The sequence below is a fragment of the Salvelinus fontinalis genome, chromosome 33 (assembly GCF_029448725.1).
Source record: "Salvelinus fontinalis isolate EN_2023a chromosome 33, ASM2944872v1, whole genome shotgun sequence".
In the NCBI taxonomy this organism is placed as follows: Eukaryota; Metazoa; Chordata; class Actinopteri; order Salmoniformes; family Salmonidae; genus Salvelinus; species Salvelinus fontinalis.
In genome coordinates, this window is record NC_074697.1 from 33,289,466 (window position 1) to 33,312,484 (window position 23,019).

The 23,019-nt window shown below is 46.2% G+C and overlaps 1 protein-coding gene across 4 annotated transcripts in view; it reads left to right on the top strand.

The window, feature by feature from the left end:
• Positions 1-23,019, top strand: part of LOC129832081 (BCAS3 microtubule associated cell migration factor-like) — a 326,378-nt gene that overhangs the window by 169,429 nt on the left and 133,930 nt on the right. The window contains exon 24 of one of the 4 annotated variants that reach the window (XM_055895832.1): positions 15,426-16,957. The exons of the other annotated variants lie outside the window; for them this stretch is intronic. Within the exon in view, the coding sequence (XP_055751807.1) occupies positions 15,426-15,436 (11 nt within the window). The 3' untranslated portion in view covers positions 15,437-16,957. Of the gene's footprint in view, positions 1-15,425; positions 16,958-23,019 lie in introns of those variants that run through there. 4 annotated transcript variants of the gene reach the window in all.

A 23,019-nucleotide genomic window follows, 5' to 3' on the forward strand; every position in this document is an offset into this window, starting at 1 on the left:
TCTGGTCTCTACTAACCCTCTGGACTCTACTAACCCTCTGGACTCTACTAACCCTCTGGCCTCTTCCTCTCTGGCCTCTGACTAGGAGGATGGTGTTGCTATAACCAGAGACGGGTGTCTACGGCCGCTCCGCTAGACTGTTTTAACCCTACACTGAGACCAAGGCTCTACCAGGTCACTACACTCTACACTCTACACACATACACATACACACACCCACTAATCTACACACACACACACACACACACCCACTAATCTACACACACATACACACACCCACTAATCTACACACACATACACACCCACTAATCTACACACACACACACACACACACACACACACACACACACACACACACACACACACACACACACACACACACACACACACACATACACACACCCACTAATCTACACACACACACCCACTAATCTACATACACATACACACACCCACTAATCTACACACACATACACACACCCACTAATCTACACACACATACGCACACCCACTAATCTACACACACATACACACACCCACTAATCTACACACACATACACACACCCACTAATCTACACACACATACACACACCCACTAATCTACACACACACACACACACACACTAATCTACACACACATACACATACACACACCCACTAATCTACACACACACACACACACACACACACACACACACACACACACACACACACACACACACACACACACACACACACACACACACACACACACACTAATCTACACACACACTAATCTACACACACACAATCTACACACACATACATACACACACCTGCTAATCTACACACACATACACACACCCGCTAATCTACACACACATACACACATCCGCTATTCTGCACAAATCATAGTCTACACTGTTAGAGGACCATTCTGGTTTTGTCTTAGTTGCACTGTGATCATGGATCCAGAGGTTGTGCCAGATCAGTGTTTAGAAGCAACGTCATCCTACTGGCTGTGTCTCCAGTGGCACCCTATTCCCTATGGGCCCTGGTCAAAAGTAGTGCACTGTATAGGGATTAGGGTGTCATTTGGATGCCGACTCTGTTTACCAGGTTAAAATTTCCCCTTTTAGTCATCTACCACATGGTGCAGTGAAGAAGTGACTTTCATTGTAATATTAGGACTCTTCATAGAGATCTGGTTATTAGGAACAACAGGATGCTAATATCCTCCCTAACCCTTTAGATAATGAAACCTTGTTCCCTTTTTATGTGCACTACTTTTGCCCAACAAGTGTGCAGTATCAAGGGAATAGGGTGTAGTTTGGGATGCAGACACTGTGATATTAATCCCTGGGTTTATGACGGAATTGTCAGGATCAATGCAGCTGTATGACATTTTCACCATCATAACAAACACAGCCCACCACCACTGACTCACACACACTAGATGACTACTGCACATGTCACCAGGTTAAAAGGACACCATATGAAAATAGACTTTCTGTGTGTGCGTACAGACGTGCTTGTGGTGTGTGTTACAGTTAAGCCAGATCGTCTCTTTACAAGGCGAGGCCATTACATAATTGTGGAGGACCAATTAGATCACATTCTGTGAGAGCTCCTGCTAAAGTCATATTAATGAATCATTGTTCCCGGGAGGTTGCCGTGGTGAGGTTATCGCCCTGGCATGTCCGGCTGTAGTCACGGTAACCCAGTCTGTCCATCTGTCATGTATGTCTGTCACCGAGAGAGAGAGAGGGAGACAGACTGAAAGGGAATTCCCCTCTTGCGTTAGCTGCCATATTACTATAGCAGAGACTTTGATGTAGCTAGGAGTGAGCAACAGTACCCCTGGCTTGCATCTCAATTACTGTGTATGTGTATGTATGCTCTGTAGTGATTCATTCCACAACTATCCAGTGATCATAAGTAGAGGATACTTCCTGTAGAGGATACTTACTTCCGGTAGAGGATACTTCCTATAGAGGATACTTACTTCCTGTAGAGGATACTTCCTGTAGAGAATATATGGTTCTGCTGGTGCTCTCTAATCCTGCTACCACAGATTAGAGAGTAGCTCCCTAGTATTGTCTTCCAAACATTTAACCAGCCCACGCACTCTCATAATCAGCTGATGATGCAGGATGGCACAGCTAGAGCCCCGGCACATGTCCACCAGGCTTGTGTGTGTGAACGTGTACTTGTTTGTGCCCATGTGCTTATATATGTTTCCTCCCAGCCATACCGGCCAACAGCTTATGCCCCCCTCAGTGTCACCATGATCAAAGCAGATAGGACTGTGGTCACGACGTTTTACACGGGTTTGAAATGGAATTTCAAAATGTCTGCTCCCGTCAGAGAGTCAAAGGAGTCCTTGGGTCTTTTAAGTGGCACAAAAGGTACATATTAGAGGCTGGGCTTTGAAGCCTGAGTGTGTGGGATATTATTTAACCCTTTGTGGTTTGGAGCTGGATCGTTCCTGCTTAACAAAGACGTGCTCACATCACAGGTCAATTGGTGCACATGTTCTGGAGAAGGAAACAAAATATCTAGGCTCTTACTTTAGCGAGTTGGGAGCTAGGGGTCATTATGGAACCAGAACCACACAGTATCAGTGACGTAGGAACTATTGGAAGGAGCTAGAGGCTGGAGTGGAACCAGACCCGTGCATCAGTGTGTTAGCCAGCCGGCCAGCCAGTCAGTTATCCAGTTAGCCACTCCATCAGTCAACCAGTCAGTCAGTGAGTACAGTTCTCCCAGTAGTGAAAGTTGGCATATGGAGCCTTTTTGCATTGTGTTTAGATCACTGTGTTCTGCTCATTATTCAATTGAGAGGAGTGGAGTGGAGAGTGGAGGGAAATGAGAGGAAAGGGGGAGTGGAGGTTAATGAGAGGAAAGGGGGAGTGGAGGGAGAAGAGGAAAGGAAAGAGGGAGTGGAGGGAAATTAGGAGAGGAAAGAGGGAGTGGAGGGAGAAGAGGAGAGGAGAGGAAAGGGGGAGTGGAGGGAGGAGAGGAGAGGAAAGGGGGAGTGGAGGGAAATGAGGAGAGGAAAGGGGGAGTGGAGGTTAATGAGAGGAAAGGGGGAGTAGAGGGAGAAGAGGAAAGGAAAGAGGGAGTGGAGGGAAATGAGGAGAGGAGAGGAAAGGGGGAGTGGAGGGAAATGAGGAGAGGAAAGGGGGAGTGGAGGGAGAAGAGGAGAGGAGAGGAAAGGGGGAGTGGAGGGAGAAGAGGAGAGGAAAGGGGGAGCGGAGGGAAACGAGGAGAGGAGAGAAGGGGGAGTGGAGGGAGAGGAGAGAAGGGGGAGTGGAGGGAGATGAGGAGAGGAGAGAAGGGGGAGTGGAGGGAAACTAGGAGAGGAGAGAAGGGGGAGTGCAGGGAGAAGAGGAGAGGAAAGCGGAAGTGGAGGGAGAAAAGGCAGACTGTGTGTGACGTAGTTTCTTTGAATTCAGAAGTCTAGATAGTGGGGAACTGTGTGCTATATATTCTCTATATTGATCACTCTGTCAAGTACAGGGCATTGGGGCTGATGGTGGGATTTTATTTGTGCCAATAGGATGCATGTGTATATTTTTGGTGTCAAATAGGGATTTAAGATCAATATCATCTAGGCTGGTGACTTTTTTTCTAATGTGAGTTGAGAGGATCTGTGCTGTGGTGTGTTCTGAGCCTGTCCTGTCTTACTGTGTGACTGATAGCAGACATATGGCAGTGTTTAGCCAAATGAGATCACAACCAACCAGGGGATCAGGCCTTTTTATGGAGGGAGGTTAGAGCGAATGATAGGAGGAAGTGCAAGAGGGCGAGAATGAGGGTGGATAGGAGGGATGGAGAGAACAAGGGAAGATGGGAGGGAGGCTTCCTCTCGTTCTTGCTTCACCCTACTGTGCTGTTTGTTGTGCATGAAGTCATTCCCATCAGTCTCTTTCTCTCCTTCCCTCCTGTGTGCTGCCGTCTTCACCTCTCTTGACGTCTCTGCCTCTCATCACCAGCTATGTGAAGTGACAGGCCACATCCTGGGGCGGCTAGCAGGGGCTGATATAGCACTGCAAAAGAGCAGCACGTCTCCCTTCTACAGCCCCCCCCCCCCCCCCACCCACCACAGACGCACGCGTACACACAGACATGGGCATTCCCCCCTTCCCTTCTCCCCAGTCTTAATTCCTAAACGTATTTGCTCCAGTTGCTGCTGGGCGCTGCAGGGCTGGCTGTAGGGAGGGCCTTTCACACCCTACTTCCCCGGACCCACTACACGCACGCACGCACACACGTACGTACGGACGGACGTGCACTGCTTATCTGGACAGGAGGGTTCAGTTAACTAGATGGACAGGGAGGGCACCCCGGTCTGGTACTACTACCCAGCACTGCCAAGCCAACACACCCCTTCCACTGATATGTAGGGAGGTGGCAAATGTGTCAAGGGAATAGTCAGCAGGGCTAAGGGGCTAATCTGTTCCCCTGACTGGCTCCTCTGGGATGAAGAGGAGGTTCTAGAGGGAGGGATTGGTCTGTCTACCCCCTTAATTCACACCCAACCCCTTTGACATTTTTGTATATTTTTCTCTCTTTTTCATTTTCTCACCTTATTTCTCTCACTCTCTCCTTCCTCTCTCTCGCTCTCTCTCTTTCCTTCCTTTCTCTCTCTCACACACTCTCTTTCTCTGTCACTGGCCTCAGACCAGAGTAGTGTGCACTACTTCTCCCGACCTGTTTAAGAGGCTGTAAAACTAATTGCTAGGAAAACCATCTCATCTCATGAGACTCAAACAAGGATTCTAATTTACCCAAACATGCAAAAAGATGTCCACAATCATCAAGCATGCTCCTATGAGACACTCTCTTTCCTGAACATCAGTTGTTTTTAAGTGCTCTCATATGAATGTCAAGACATTTTCTCCCACTCAAGTAGCTCCATTACTTTTTACTATCAATAAGGTTTTTACAAGTCTGTTTGTTTCAGTCAAGCAAGCGTGGAGGAAAGTGTGTCCAAAATATCACACCGAAATCTGCAAATCTTCTACAACTCCTGTTGCCTTGCTTTTACCCCTGTGGAAGCAGAGAGGAAGAAATAGAGAACGGAGAGCGATCAAAGGGTCTGGGGATCTCGTGAAAATCAAAAACAAATCTCCCCTAGCAGAGAGGTTAACCCCTTCAGCCAGCAGAGGCTTTGAAGTGGAGCGGCCATATTGTTAATTGTCGGCGATGGGCTTAGGGAAAGGTGGTAACAATTTAACTCCAGCACTGGGCTGCTGGGTGCGGGTCCATGCCTGGCCTCGCCTATCAGGTGTTTGCAGATGTTGGAGTCTTGCTGGGGAAAAGCACAAGAAAACCCTGCAGATGAGAGGCCGACTTAACCGGCCAATATTATTTTGTTTGCTCAGCCGATCGCTCTCTAATTGGCAGGGAGGGGGAAACAGAAGCCCATCGATTGGACCGCTAGAGCGGTTACCGGGACTATTTTTGACCGCATGCTTGCAGACAGGTGCTCGCAATTATGCTGCTGCTCTCCTTCCCACGACAGGGATGATGTCATGACTGCTGTTCTGCTCTCGGCGACGGAGTTGACAACCTCTTAACGCTCCCCCTATGCTTACGGAGATTACAAATACATTCCGTTCTCTCTATGGTTACAGGGATGACGCCATTATCCACTCAGTCCTTGGCGACAGATTTCAGCAGTGTTTAGGTTTGTCAAATAACTTCATCTGAAGCCATTTTCCCTGTGCGCCCACTTTAGTGTGTTCTTTGTACTATGTAAATTTCTCCTCCAAATTACTAGATCAGTTTGGCCTATTGTTGCATTGCAGCCCCTTAAAAACCTACCGTAGCACTTACAAAAACAGAAACACGTAACAAATGTCACTTTGTATCTAAGCAGTGTGTATAGTCTGTTCTGACTGCAACGGTGGCGTCTGTTTCCCCCCGCCTCCCTGGCTGTCTGTGTTTGTCAGCTCAGCTGCTGTGTGACGGGGTTGATGTCCCTAACTGTCACCTCCGCTTTGGGCTGCTGCTCTCCAGGTGAAACAGTAGCCCATCACAGATAGACACAGACAGACAGAAACAACATACTGGCTGGGCTGGCTGGTGCTGAGACAGCACTTTGAACTGGTTGATGCCTGTTGACTCCCTACTCGCTCACACTCACTCACACACATACCTCCCTCCTGTCTTTCTGTTTCTCTACCTCTTTGTCAGGCTTTCTACCTCTGATCATTTTAGGCAGATTCAAATGTAACCAGGTGCTTTTCAAGTTGTGATGTTTGCAACCTAGCATGATTCAACATAGAATATCAGCAAGAAACAAAACAAACTGACATTTACCTTGAAGTGTAAAACTGGTAGCTGTTTGAGACATATATAGACACACAGGAGTGTGTAGCCTGCGTTTCATATTGAGTGGGTTGACAGTCATTTAGAGTTGAGAACTGGTGCATTCCGTTGCCCCTGCAATTAAACACCCTCATTTGACTCTGCTGCCTCATTCCAACCGTCAGTCCCAATACCCTGGATAGCGGAGATGACAGAGCTGTGTGTGGCCAGGTTTCTCCTCTTTCCCCACCTCTGAAGGCTCATTTAGCCTGCTCATTCTGACCGCACCTTGTTGGTGTGGGTGGTGACCACTGGCTTCGTCCCGTGTCGCTGGCCGTGCAGAGCAACTGGCATCCCAAATGACTCCCTATATAGTACACTACTTTTGATAGGCTTTGTTCAAAGTAGTGCACTATATAGGGACTAGGGTGCCATTTGGGACGTATCCCGTCTGTTAAAGCCGTCACCCGTGGAAGTGCCTGGTATGGCCCAGGCTGTCCCAGACCCCCAGACAAAGAGCACGACGGAGCGCAACAGAGACCCCTACAGTGCTGGAGGAACACACTGTGTTGATCCTAAAACATCCCCTCATCTGGGTCAGCAGACACACACACGGCTGGCTGGATGTTATTGAAGCTGTTTGACAGGATAGGAAGCTTTGTATCATCTCTATATTATCGTAGACGTCGTATAGCAAGCGCGTGGAAAATGGATCCAGTATGTGGAGCAGACTTAAAGCATTGTTCAGTACTAGCTGTGACTAGGTCATGAAGTACTGTAGTTGACAGCCTGCTACAGTTAGAACACTACAGACCCAATGCATCTACCTCCAAGTGCAGAAGGCTTTTAAACCGTCACTTTTCCTCTGTCGTTCCCTGCTTTTTTTTCTCTAATACACACACATACACCTTTCTCTCTTGTCCCTCTGTCCACATGGTCTTTGAGCGCATCAGCACTGATCTGTGAGGACAAGATGACGTTGCAGCTTTTCTTCTGTCTCTCTTTCATTGTTTTCTTCTTCTGTCGTTTCTCTGCCTCTCTCCCTCATCCTCCCTCTTTTTCTACCCCCCTTTCCTCTGTCTCTCCCTCGCTCCCTCACCCATTCACTCTCCCTCTCTCTCCCTCCCTTTCTCTCACCTCTGTCTCCTCTCTCCTCCGTCTCTCCTTGTCCCCAGTGGGGGTGTTGTTTGTAGAGCATTATAATTTATAACCGAACAGAGTGGATTTAATTTCAGCAGCACTGGACTCGCCAGGAGGGCGCCAGCCTGCAATCAGGAGAATCAGCAGCGAGCGGCCGCGAGCCCCCGCTGAATGGAAAGTATTATCACCAGCCACAAACGGACACTGTTTCTCCTCAGACAACTCCCTCGATGCTCCCTGCCAGCGCCTCCCCGGCTTCTCTTTCATTCAGCTAGCTATTCCTGTCCTCCCCAGATCAGCCCTCTTTTCTCTCTTTCTCTCTCATCCTTTCTCTCTCTCTCTCTCTCTCTCTCTCTCTCTCTCATCCTTTCTCTCTCTCTCTCTCTCTCTCTCTCTCTCTCTCTCTCTCTCTCTCTCTCATTGTAGTTGCGCTCTGTGTTTATGCAATTATGTTGTATCTTAAGGAGCCATACACTATTATAAATGCTCATAGCATGTGTTCCACCTGTGTGTAATATTTATGGAGACAGCAGTCTAATCTGTAGTTCTCTTCATGTTGACATACGCAGGTTGTTCTGCTCTATGGCCCCCTGAGAGTTCTAAAGCAAACTGCTGGAAGAAGAGAAAAACCTAGTGGCAAACATTCTGCCCTTTTTCCTCTCTTTCCTCCCTCTCTCCTCTCCTCTGTCCTTGGGAGTTTTTTTTCTCAACGGCCTGTCTAACAGTTGCTATGTTCAGCTCCTAAATCTCCACGTCTGTGACACATGCCAGATAAAGAAAGCTCCTGCACGCTGCGGGAGGGATAGAAACGAGGAGAGAGAAAGAAGGAAAGAAAGAGAGCGAGAAGGAGAGAGAAATGTTTCTGGCTCTGGCAGGTAGGCTTGGCCCTAGGAGTAATGCTGTTGAAACACCAGGGTCATTACCAAAGCTTAAAAAGTTTTAGATATGCTTGGCCTGACATTAACATTTTACATAATCAAATGATATGAGCACATTAATGTATCATTAATTAGTTGTTAGTGTTTCAGTATACTACCTCCTTGTGGTAGACACATACACACAGTATTTTCCGCCAAAGCAAAGCGATCATATTCGTAAATCGAAGGCGAGCCGCCATCTTTCTCCGTTTAGCATAATTAATACCTTGGATTTCCAGACGCTTTGACGAACTCGCTTTTTTTATTTAAATAGTTTGGTAATTACTGCAAGAGTAACTGAAATGCTTTATAGACTGAAGAATAACACACATGGAACCCAAAAAAAAGGAGGTGACTTCAAAAAGCCACAATTAGCTCATTATGTTTGCTGGAGGTTTTGTTACCACATGAAATGAGAGTAATTTCTGTGTGTTGTGTTGTTTCTTGGTGAAGGCCTCAACACGGGTTCAGTGGAACAGCTCATCTCCTAAAGACTACAACACCAGAATTGTATTATCCAATATCTCCCCCATAATTGAAATGGTGTGGCCTGGTTTTGTCATTTGGCAGGCGGAAGAGAGTCTTGGGAGTGTGTGTGTTTAGTCGCCTCCCGTCCGGTTTGTCACTGTCACTTTGTTTTTGCACTGTAAAAACACAAACATAAAAAGAGACTCCTGGTTTTGAAAACAAATGAGAGGATTGGGGAAGAGGAGTGAGTGAGAAGAGGGATTTGGTGAGAAATTGAGATTTGAAGAACGACACGATAGAGAGAGAGAGAGAAATGATGAGGGAGAGATGTTTAGGGGCCAAGCTTTTGAACAGACAGATTTAGTTAAGCAGGGTAAAAACTTCATGATGTTATTCTCTCACAGTAAAGCAGATGTATGAAGAAGTAATCCAGTAATCTGGCACTGAGGATGTCCCAAATGGCACCCTATTCCCTACAAAGTGCACTTCTTTTGACCAGGGCTCATAGGAATCTGGTGAAAAGTAATGCACTATGTAGGGAATAGGGTGCCATTTGGGACTCGACCTGAGAGAAGATCCTCAAATCCTGTTGGTCTCCTAGTAACCTGAGTGTTGTCGGGGGGGGATCATGCCACCCGCTCCAAAAATAACTTCTCAAAATGTAAGTGCAACGAATGACCCGTCGCTATGCCAACGGCTAAAGACTGCAGTGAGGCCGAGATGGAGTGGCGGGATGGGGGATGTAGAACGGCAGAGCCCTCGGTGCTACTCTTGTTGTAGTTGTTTCATTTAACATGGAGTTATGATGTGTTATGGAACCCTTTTAGTTTTAATGTCCCTTGGCAGCAGTTGCAGAGGCAGCATGTAGGAAAGGGTAATGTTTTCTCTCTCCCTGGTTCTCGTTCTGTCTCCCTCTCTTTCAAATAATTTATCCTGGTCTTTTTACATGAACTTTGCCCAGACTTAATCAAAAGCTAAATGTGGTAAAGGATGCCTGCTGAAGTCTTGCCGGCATGCTTAGGTGTGTGTAGTGATTTGTGCAGGACAGTGAAAGCCCTGAAGGCAGTGGTGGCTGATTGGAGGCTCAGAGATCAAAACCACACACTTGATGAATGTGAGGGCAAAGGCTGGCAGGAGGGACAGAGAGAGATAGAGGGAGGGGTGGAGGAGAGGCTCCCTATGTTCTCTGGTGCTGGTCAAGGTCGTTCTTGGTTCATTAAGTTCTGCCGAGAGGCTCCCCCTCATAAACAACTAAGAAATGTAGACACACATCTGCATGAACCATCTCTCCTCTTGACTGTTCCTAGTTGGAGGGAATGAGGCTTATTCAAAAGCAAGACACACATTCCCCCTCACTCCTTTCACTTTACACGTGATGCAGCCCACCTCTTCACCCATCTGTCCAGGTGTGTGTTTAAGGCTGGCTGTCATGCAAGGCTAACATGGCACCGAGCAGTGGGGCAAGCTCAGCATCTGGCCATGGTCCAGGGAGCTAGGCTGGAGCAGGAGTCCCACTACACAGACAGGAGTGTGTCTTGGTTTGTATGGTTGTTCCATATTTGGTTTAATAGTAGTGTCAGCTGGCTATATTAGAGATAGATGATAGAGATATGAAACATGGTACAGGAGGCCGAATGATCATACAGTAAAGAGTCTGAGTATTGAGCTCACATCACAGGGCGAGGCACTACTGCTGCAGAAAGCGCCATATTTTTGTCACAATTTATATCAGTGTGAGATCGTGACAGTTTCACTGAGCTCTGATCTTTCTGTTGGGTATTAAGTCTGGGAACACAACCACACACACACACCACACCACTCAGACACACACACACACACACACACACACACACACACACACACACACACACACACACACACACACACCACTCAGAGCTCAGACACACACACACACACACACACAACCACACACACACCACACCACTCAGACATACACACACACACAGAGCTCAGACACACACACACACACACACACACACACACAACCACACACACACCACACCACTCAGACATACACACACACACACACACCACACCACTCAGACACACACACACACACACACACACACACACACACACACACACACACCACACAACCACACAACCACACAACCACACAACCACACAACCACACACACACACACACACACACACACACACACACACACACACACTCAGAGCTCAGACATACACACACACACACACCACTGAGCTCAGACATACACACACACCACACACTCAGAGCGCAGACATACACACACACCACACAACCACACACACACACACCACTCAGAGCTCAGACATACACCACATCACTCAGAGCTCAGACATACACCCACACACACACAACCACACACACACACACACCACTCAGAGCTCAGACATACACACACACACACATACACCACACAACCACACACACACACCACTCAGAACTCAGACATAGACACACACACCACACAACCACACACACACCACACAACCACACACACACACCACTCAGAGCTCAGACACACACACACCACACAACCACACACACACACACACACACTCAGAGCTCAGACATACACACCACACACACACACACCACTCAGAGCTCAGACATACACACACACCACACAACCACACACACACACACCACTCAGCGCTCAGACATACACACACACACACACAACCACACACACACACCACTCAGAGCTCAGACATACACCACACCACTCAGAGCTCAGACATACACACACACACACATACACCACACAACCACACACACACACACCACTCAGAGCTCAGACATAGACACACACACACCACACAACCACACACACACCACACAACCACACACACACACCACTCAGAGCTCAGACACACACACACACACACACCACACAACCACACACACACACACACACACACACACACACACACTCAGAGATCAGACATACACACACCACAGAACCACACACACACACACCACTCAGAGCTCAGACACACACACACACACACACACACACACACACACACACACACACACACACACACACACACCACACACGCCGCAACACTCAGAGCTCAGACACACACATATAAACGCGGATATTTCACATTAGTTTTGTACTGTAAAGGCATGCAACACTCTGGCACGCAGAAACACACACTGACCTCTCAGTTGTGTTGGGGCTCTGATCCACAGAGCGACGACAACAAAGCTGGTAGCTGTCCCATTAAAGGTTGAAGGATGTCTTATTTAGTGTGAGATCATCTGAGCAGATGCCTTGATGACATGTCAGTGTCTCTGCTCTCTTCCTGTCGTTCCCATTGGTAAATGAGGCAGGCGCCGTCGTGGCAGGGTGAGACCAGTCGTTGTTAATTTACAGTTGTCTCCAGAGGTGTCACCACAGGGATCACCCAATGACAGCAGAGACCGAAAGTAGTAATGTATCACGGAACGATTGAGAGTCCAACAGTTTTCAGCCCATATTGGTTTAATGCGATCCCACTGTTAGTCACATGACTATAGCTTCAATGCTAGCCTCACCATTGCTAGCTCTCTCACTCTCCTAGCCTTTAAAGCTGGGACCATTAGCATGCAGCAAGGCGCTGACCTTAACACTGACGCCCGTACACTACCTGCATCCCAAATCCCAAATGGCACCCTACTTCCTTAGGTCCCTGGTCAAATGTAGTGCACTGTGTACGGAACTGGGTGCCATTTGAGATGCAGATAAACACTGAATGATCATTGAAGAGTCACTGAATGTTATTCAAGGCTCTTAGTGTGTTATCTGTTAATGGTATTCTACTATTCTCCAGACCTGGAGCAGTAATGGCCGCCGGGTGCTGGGCTAGCATATTGACACTAATGGTTCTTACAGATCTGCTGGGCTGGTTGCCTCCCTCCTCTCTCTTCCATAAACATGAGCCTAGTGAGCGTTGGTAATGTAATGTCCACCGCACCACTGTACTGTGCTAATATAGTCAGTCACTTCCATTAGGATGTGCTCTCTATCGCATCACTCTCACTTGTGGTCCCGTAGTCTTTACCCGCTCCGCTCATGATTCTATTAGAGAGCAGGAGGTGGAGAGAAAAAAAGCGTCCCTTTTCATTTCCATCTGGAGCACGGTGAATGAGGAATGGGTGGCCAGGGGGTATGTGTTGTTGTTGTCTGTGTGCCCAGCCTTGTGCCCGTTATGTAAATAAATGCACCCGCTTTTTAAAATATCTGTTTCGGCAAATTAGACGACAAATGCTCTGCTGCATACAGCTGTTGTATTCTGAACATATGGTTGAGGAGCCATCATCTCTTTGTTTTTAGAGAGAGAGATGAAGGGAAGGCACCCACGCTGCCTGTATCCTCAAGGCTTAACCCTTGGCTCGCTGGACTGTAGATACATTTAGCATATTTATTATGGAGTGGGAGGGGGATGTGGGGGTGGGTGACGTTGCTTGTCACCTCCTTATACACAAGTGGTGTGATTGCCCTGGGCAAGGGGGGTCGTGGTTGTTTTGTTGAAGGTCAGCTGCCTGGTTTCTCTCTCTCTTTCTCTGTGTAGAACGGAGCAGACTGACCAGTGCAGGTGTTAGGTCTCCATGTCAGTAGAAACACTGCAGTCTCTATGGAGGCACATATTATACTGAACTTACTATATACTGCGCTGTACCTTGACATTTCTCCGTCACTTTCAGACACATTTTTTAGGCATTTATCCTAGCCTAGTCCAATGTTTTGGGGGCCAGAAATGTGTTTAGCATCGCTACAGAAAAGCATCCCACACACTCTTCCCCCAAAAACGCGCTCTCTCTCTCACTCACACACTTTTTATTTAGTTTCCTGCGGTCATCCAAGCTCAACTCTCCCTTTTCCTGTGACATGCTGGTGCATGTTAAACGCTGGATATTTATAACCTGGCCTTTCTCTCTCTCTCACACACACACACACACACACACACACACACACACACACACACACACACACACACACACACACACACACACACACACACACACACACACACACACACACGTCCTCTTCCTCTGTTAATGGTCAGTGCACATTGCTGCCGCCCCACTTCCTGTGTACCCCCCCTTTTCTTCCTCTCTTCCTCAGTGGCGTGATAATGGCTCTCTCACCCCAGGCAGACACAGAGACACACACACACAGACATACAGACACACACACACACACACACACACACACACACACAGAGACACACACACTGGGCTGCTGTGTGACTGTCAGCTGGTAGTGTGAGAAAGACAGAGCGAGAAAGAGGAGAAGTAACGTTGAACTTTAAGCTAATATAACTGCTCAGTGAAACACTACTCTTTGCGTAGCTGATGTGAAGGAGACTCAGCAGGATTGTGGTCAATTCCAGTCAATTCAGAAAGTAATTCCAAATATCTAATATTCCTAATTGAAAAAGAATTGGAATTTCATTATATGTCCTGAATTGACGGGAATTGAAATGGGACTGATCCCAAACCTGACTGTTGATTTGTGTGTCTGTGTTTGGTATATGTGACCATTAATGTGTATGTTTAAAGATCAGCCAGACATGCCATACACACCTCATCTCTTTCTCACATTCAGGCGGTGCTTGTGGGTGGTAGGTTGGGTTGCTAGTTTGGGAGCGTGATTAATGAGCAGACAGACAGAGAGACAGACTCATCTGAGGAGAGGAGAGATGGGAGCAGAGCAGTAGTTCACGTGGGGGTCAGCTGCTGCTCCCTTATTTCATTTTAATTGAGTTAAGATGGGCAAATCTGAGCTCTGCTGCACACTGCACTCATTATCCATACAGGCCTGTACACACACACACACACACACACACACACACACACACACACACACACACACACACACACACACACACACACACACACACACACACACACACACACACACACAGGACCTTCTCACAATTAGACCACTGACAGACAGGCAGCACAGACCACTACTTGCAACACACACACACACCAACAATTTTGCATTACTCAGCGACACAACCAGTCATACATGAGCGTTTATCCAGTCCAACACACTAACTTAAACACATGAATACTGTACTAAAGGTTTTTTCCCAATTCGCATTTGAGTTTTGAGTCATTACTGCTATGACCTGATATAACCGTTACCCTGATGCCAGTTAGAGCCAAGGAAAAATGGTGTATTTGTGCTTCCTTTGTGTGTGTAGTTTGACTCTCTGGTACATTTTCTATTATTCCTGGTTCAGAGCTGGAGCAGGTTCCTGTGTGCCTTTTCTATCTTTTTCAGAAGGCACCATTGCCAGCCGAATGGGTAATTTAGAAGAACTAAAAAAAAAAAAAAAGTTTTCTTTTTCACTTGGCTTGGAAACAGTAAAAGGTGTGCCCGGCCTAGGATACACAAAAGAGGCGTGTCCAGACTATCTAGTAGGCTTTTGATAGGATGCATGTACCCATCACTCTCGATCATACCGCCCCCTCCGAAAACAGTAGCTCAGTATAATGATGGAATGGATTTGCATGCTGGGTAAAAAAAAAAAACAGATGGAAAATACATTTAAAACGACACTGTTTTTTTGTTTGTGTTTTGTTTTCTGCAGGTATATCCTGAAGGAGGCCCGTTCTGCCCATATTTATATTTATTTGTCATTTCTTTGTATTTTGCTCTGCTTTTATGTTCTAAAGCATGCATTTACATTCCACCATCTCCTCCCTCCACTTCCTTTATTGATTTGCCATCATTGTGAGGGAGTGAAGAGGAAAGGCGAGAGGAGAGATGGAGGAGAGGACCCCGCAGGCCAGCGCTGGGTGGTTCCGTAGAGTACATAGGACGTCTGTCTGTCTGTCTACCATGAGGGTAGGACCACTAGAAGAGACCCTGCGAACCCCACTGTAAAAAAGCACTCCGATCGCAGCAGTCCAAAGTTGTTTTCAGGAGCCTATAGAGAGTGTCAACGCCATGTCAGCTCAGAGATTGACCCCAAAATGGCCGCCAGGTCAGAGCAGTGTTAGGGTACTATCAGCCTGCAGCTGTAAACTGAGTGAAAGTAGCCCCAGCTGCCTCTCTCATTGTGTGCTGGATGTGTTGTATTGCTACATATGGGTAGGCACAGTGAACACTGAACAGCATTCGCCCTTAGGGGCTGGGAACAAGGCTCATATTGTATAGTATGGCTTATGAGCAGAACGTGTGTTTTTATTTTCTTTTTGACCAAAGGCGGTTAGTAGTGCACATGAACGCCAGGGCTATGTGAAGATGACCTATGTGTAAGAGTAGCTCTCTCCTCCATCTGTCAAAATATACCCCCCTCCCCTCCAACACTACACTGAGTGTACAAAACATTAGGAACAACTTCAGAATATTTTGTCGGGGCATGGACTGTGCAATGTGTCAGGTGTTCCACAGGGATGCTGGCCCATGTTGACTCCAATGCTTCCCACAGTTGTCAAGTTGGATGGATGTCCTTTGGGTGGTCGATCATTCTTGATACACACGGGAAACTGTGAAAAACTAAGCAGCATTACAGTTCTTGACACACTCAAACCGGTGCGCCTGGCACTTACTACCAAAAAGGCAATTAAAACTTTTGTCTTGCCCATTCACCTTCTGAATGGCACAGATACAAATCCATGCCTCAAGGCATAAAAATCCCCTTCATCTACACTGATTGAAGTGGGTTTAACAAGTGATTAATAAGGGATCATAGCTTTCGGTCTACAGTATGTTATGGAAAGAGCAGGTGTTCACAATGTTTTGTACACTCGGTGGATAGCCAGGTGTATAACTCAATCACTCCTGTCCTGTGGTTAATGTGTTAATCCTAGAGATATTCACTAGCTAAGCCGCTCATACCCCGACCAGGAGGGCTTTTATTTTGGCTGTCGCTGTAAACATTCTAATCTATTTAGGATATTTTTCCATATTTGTGATATTTGTAACATTTCCGTGTTTTCCTGTGTTGTATGCACATTAACGTTATATTGCTGTACAGTAACATGGTTGCATTTTTTACATTACATGATAACGTTATAAAACTATACAGGCATTGATGGACTGTATAATGTATGGACATGGTCAGTGTTGCTTTAATGTTGACTGCCTGTAGAGACATTAAAGTCAAAGCCTAAGGTGGAGTCTGTCTGTCTCACGTTTGTTGCCCACACGCACCTGTATACTTTCCTACACACACACACACGCACGCACGCACACACACACACAGATGAATACCTGTAGACTTTCCTACACACACACGCGCACGCACACACACGCACAGATGAATACCTGTATACTTTCCTACACACACACATGCGCACACACACGCACGCACGCAAACACGCACACGCATAGATGAATACCTGTATACTTTCCTACACACGCATACACACACACGCACAGATGAATACCTGTATACCTTCCTACACGCACGCACATGCACAGATGAATACCTGTATACTTTCCTACACACACACACACACACGTACAGTACCAGTCAAAGTTTTAGAACACCTACTCATTCCAGAGTTTCTTTATTTTTACTATTTTCTACATTGTAGAATAATAGTGAAGACATAAACTATGAAATAACACATATGGAATCATGTAGTAACCACAAAAGTGTTACACAAATCAAAATACATTTATATTTGAGATTCTTCAAAGTAGCCACCTTGACAGCTTTGCACACTCTTGGCATTCTCTCAACCAGCTTCAAGAGGTAGTCACCTGGAAGGCATTTCAATTAACAGGTGTGACTTGTTAATTTGTGGAATTTCTTTCCTTTTTAATGCGTTTGAGCCAGTTGTGTTGTGATAAGGTAGGGGTGGTATACAGAAGATAGCCCTATTTGGTAAAAGACGAAGTCCATATTATGGCAAGAACAGCTGAAATGAGCAAAGAGAAACGACAATCCATTACTTTAAGACATGAAGGTCAGTCAATGCAGAACATTTCAAGAACTTTGAAAGTGCAGTCGCAAAAACCATCAAGCACTATGATGAAACTGGCTCTCATGAGGAGCACCACAGGAAAGGAAGACCCAGAGTTGCCACCTGCTGCAGAGGATAAGTTCATTAGAGTTAACTGCACCTCAGATTGCAGCCCAAATAAATGCTTCACAGAATTCATGCAACAGACACATCTCAACATCAACTGTTCAGAGGAGACTGTGTGAATCAGGCCTTCATGGACGAATTGCTGCAAAGAAACCACTACTAAAGGACATCAATAAGAAAATACTTGCTTGGGCCAAGAAACACAGGCAATGGTCATTAGACCGGTGAGTCCAAATTTGAGATTTTTGGTTCCAACTGCCATGTCTTTGTGAGACGCAGAGTAGGTAAATGGATGATCTCCGCATGTGTATTTCCCACCGTGAAGCATGGAGGAGGAGGTGTGATGGTATGGGGGTGCTTTGCTGGTGACAATGTCTGTGATTTTTTTATTTAAAATTCAAGGCACACTTAACTAGCATGGCTACCACAGCATTCTGCAGTGATACGCCATCCCATCTGGTTTCGGCTTAGTGGGACTATCATTGCGTTTTCAACAGGACAATGACCCAACACACCTCCAGGCTGTGTAAGTCCTATTTGACTAAGGAGAGTGATGGAGTGCTGCATCAGATGACCTGGCCTTCCCAATCACCCGACCAATTAAGATGGTTTGGGATGAGTTGTACCGCAAAGTGAAGGAAAAGCAGCCAACAATTGCTCAGCATATGTGGGAACTCCTTCAAGACTGTTGTTAAATCAATCCTCTTGAAGCTGGTTGAGAGAATGCCAAGAGTGTGCATAGCTGTCATCAAAGCAAAGGGTGGCTACTTTGAAGAATAAATATTTTCATTGTTTTTTTTGGGTTACTACATGATCTGTTATTATATAGTTTTGATGTCTTCACTATCATTCTACAATGTAGAAAATAGTACAAATAAAGAAAAACCCTTGAATGAATAGGTGTGTCAACTTTAGACTGGTACTGTACATTCACGCGCGACTGCTCCTTTCAGTTGTGATGTGGTTAGAGAAACACCAGCTCATCTGAGCGTGACACCATAACTGTGTGTGTGTGTGTGTGTGTGTGTGTGTTGTGGGCGAGAGAGAGACATCCTTGCGTGGTGTAGCCCCTTGGCTCTGTGTGTGTGACCGTGTGTGTGTGACCGTGTGTGTATAATGAACACAACAAGGAGAGCCAGGAGCAGAGTGTGTGTTAGTGGTTGTGCTAGAGTGTGATGTGTGACCGTGTGTGTTAAATTATTTATACTGAGGGATGAAGGGGAGGTGGCAGGGCTTTCTTTCAACTCTATAATTATCTCTGGACTCACAGGTCTTGCCCTACGGTTAGTACTGCACACCCTGTTGTACACGCTTAACACTATACAGCCAGCCTATGCAGTAGACATTGTATTCCATCAGTGTGTGGGCTACACCATTTTTTGACTTCCCTCACAGATTGGGCCTTCATGTACTCCTCTGTTGTGTATGATACAGACAGACACAGCATATGTATCTCCACACACTTTACTGCATTCTCCTAGTAAACTACTGACCCTAACAAATGAATAAAGCTGTTTAATTTGGGGGTAAAAACCAAATGGCTAAGTCTGAGTAAGCCCTGAGTGAACACAGCGAAGTCTGAGTAAGCCCTGAGTGAACACAGCTCAAATCTGAGTAAGCCCTGAGTGAACACAGCTAAGTCTGAGTAAGCCCTGAGTGAACACAGCTAAGCCTGAGTAAACCCTGAGTGAACACAGCTAAGCCTGAGTAAACCCTGAGTGAACACAGCTAAGCCTGAGTAAGCCCTGAGTGAACACAGCTAAGTCTGAGTAAGCCCTGAGTGAACACAGCTAAGTCTGAGTAAGCCCTGAGTGAACACAGCTAAGTCTGAGTAAGCCCTGAGTGAACACAGCTAAAATCTGAGTAAGCCCTGAGTGAACACAGCTAAGTCTGAGTAAACCCTGAGTGAACACTGCTAAGTCTGAGTAAGCCCTGAGTGAACACAGCTAAGTCTGAGTAAACCCTGAGTGAACACAGCTAAGTCTGAGTAAGCCCTGAGTGAACACAGCTAAGTCTGAGTAAGCCCTGAGTGAACACAGCTAAGTCTGAGTAAGCCCTGAGTGAACACAGCTAAGTCTGAGTAAGCCCTGAGTGAACACAGCTAAGTCTGAGTAAGCCCTGAGTGAACACAGCTAAGTCTGAGTAAGCCCTGAGTGAACACAGCTAAGTCTGAGTAAGCCCTGAGTGAACACAGCTAAAATCTGAGTAAGCCCTGAGTGAACACAGCTAAGTCTGAGTAAACCCTGAGTGAACACTGCTAAGTCTGAGTAAGCCCTGAGTGAACACAGCTAAGTCTGAGTAAACCCTGAGTGAACACAGCTAAGTCTGAGTAAGCCCTGAGTGAACACAGCTAAGTCTGAGTAAGCCCTGAGTGAACACAGCTAAGTCTGAGTAAGCCCTGAGTGAACACAGCTAAGTCTGAGTAAGCCCTGAGTGAACACAGCTAAGCCTGAGTAAACCCTGAGTGAACACAGCTAAGTCTGAGTGTGATCCGTGTCTCCTGACCTGGATAATGAATGTCTCCAACCTCCAACCCAAATAAGCAGCATGTGATTCTGTTGTGCCCAGTGAGTCCGTAGTCCATAGGTCATCCTCTCTCCGTCTTCTACCCTACATCGCCACATCTCTCACTCCATACTGTAGACATGCAACACACACATTATACACACTGCCCTCCTCACACTCCACTGCCCTGGGGGTATCTGTCAATACCATAACATCCCGAACATTAATCCTTGAATGCAACTCATTGATCTTCAAAGTGTGTTTTGAAACACCTCTGAACGTTTAGTCCTCCTGAACACCCCAGGTCAACAACTGACAACCAAGAAGTTTCAGCTCCTCCGCAGTGTCTGACTAGAAGTCTCTCTCAGGTTCACAGTTAGTTCAAAAGGGTGTTCTCTTTGGCTCTCCAGCCGGCCCCAATTTCAGCCATTTATCCTATACTTTGTAATCAGCACCACAATTATAACGCAGAAATACGCTGTGATTGCCGTTCTGTGTGTATTTTGGAAGGTTCCGGTGAGCCAAAAACAATAGCAGTCCAAACAGAATGACCGTTGGGTGGACTTACAGTAACCGTGGCCACCCGTGAAGAGGTTGTTGCTGCTTTGAAGTGTTTGGTCCCAAATTACAGCCTGCCATAATGAAGTATTACTGTGCAATTACCAGGCAGAGCAGGGAAACGAGCTGTGTGTCTCTGTCGGACACGGGTGCAACGGGAGGTTGGGAGAGGGAAAGTGTCGACAGCACAAAGCACCGTGCGGGGTGTGTGAGCTTGTGTATGTAGCTATGCTTGGTATTTTTCTCTGTGCATATACATCTTGCATGTGCCTACTACAATATGATGGTAAAGAAGGTGTGTGTATGGGTGTTTAAGTGTCCACCAGCCAGCTGTGAAAAAGTCTGCACACACACACACACTAAGAAAGAACAGGCCTGTTTGGCTGTGGTGCTGCGTTGCCCTCACCTGAGGAGTCTCTGGCCTTGTGAATAATCCAACAGACAGTCCCTCATACATAATGCAGCAGCACACACATGCTGCCCCCTCCATCTCTCCCTGCACGCCGTGCGTTGGCACCACCACCCACCTCCACGCTAACAAGGCCTGATCCATTTTTCATCAACACCCCGGTGCCTGGCCAGCCCCTTTTCACATGCAGGGGGATTTCAGGAGGGTTTCTGGGGGTTTAAAAGTTTTACTAAGAAGTCAGCCAAGGTGTCTCTCTTACTCTTCTCCTATCTTCCTGTCTCTCTTTGTTATGTTTGGCTACCTAGCGTGCTAACAGCTCTTAAAGCTGGGCTTTAACACAGACCTTTTGGGCTAACATGCTAACTGCTCCAATCCATTAATACATAGAGCTGTTGGGGTGTTGAGCTAAAATGCTTACAGCCTCTAACACATAGACCTGTTCAGTTGTGCTAGCGTGCGAACAGCTCCAAGCATTTAGCACACAGAGCTGTTAGGATGTTGTGCTAGCATGCTAACACTGAAATAAAACATGTGTAGACTAACAGTGAAATGCTTACTTCCCAACAATGCAGAGTGAAAAATATAGAAAAAAATTATAACACAAGGAATAAATACATAATGAGTAACATTAATTTGGATATATACAGGGAGTACCAGTACCGATGTGTAGGGGTACGAGGTAATTTAGGTAGATACTGTGCCTTCAGAAACTATTCACACCCCTTGAATTTTTTATGGATTAAATTGAGATGTTGGGTAACTGATCTACACACAATACCCCATAATGTCAAGTGGAATTTTTGATAATTGTTTTTGACCAATTAATAAAAAATGAAAAGCTGAAATGTCTTGAGTCTAAGTATTCAACCCCTTTTGTTATGGCAAGCCTAAATAAGTACACGATTAAAAAGTTGCATGGACTTATTCTGTGTGCAATAATAGTGATTAACATGATTTTGGAATGACTATGTACCCCACACAATTACCTTTAAGGTCCCTCAGTTGAGAAGTGATTTTCAAGCACAGATTCAACCACAAATGACCAGGGAGGTTTTACAATTCCTCGCAATGAAGGACACCTATTGGTAGCAGACACTGAATACCCCTTTGAGCATGGTGAAGTTATCAATTTAGCTTTGGATGGCGTATTGATACACCCAGTCACTACAAAGATGCAGGCTTCCTTCCTAACTCGGCTCGGTTGCCGGAGAGGAAGGCAACCGCTCAGGGATTTTACCATGAGGCCAATGGTGGTTTTAAAATAGTTCGAGTTTAATGGCTGTCATAGAACATTGTACTTACGCCACAATGCTAACCTAAATGACAGAGTGAAAAGAAGGAAGCTTGTACAGAACAAAAATATTCTAAAGTGTGCATCATGTTTGCAACAAGGAAGTAAAGTAATACTGCTCAAAATGAAATGAACTGAAAGCGTGAGCCATTGCTTTTAATCATGGCAAGGCGACCGGAAACATGGCCGAATACAAACAGTGTAGCTATTCCCTCCGCAAGGCAATCAAACAAGCTAAGTGTCAGTATAGAGATAAAGTAGAGTCGCAATTCAACGGCTCAAACACAAGACGTATGTGGCAGGGTCTACAGTCAATCACGGATTACAAAAAGAAAAACATCCCTGTCGCGGACACCGACGTCTTGCTCCCAAACAAATT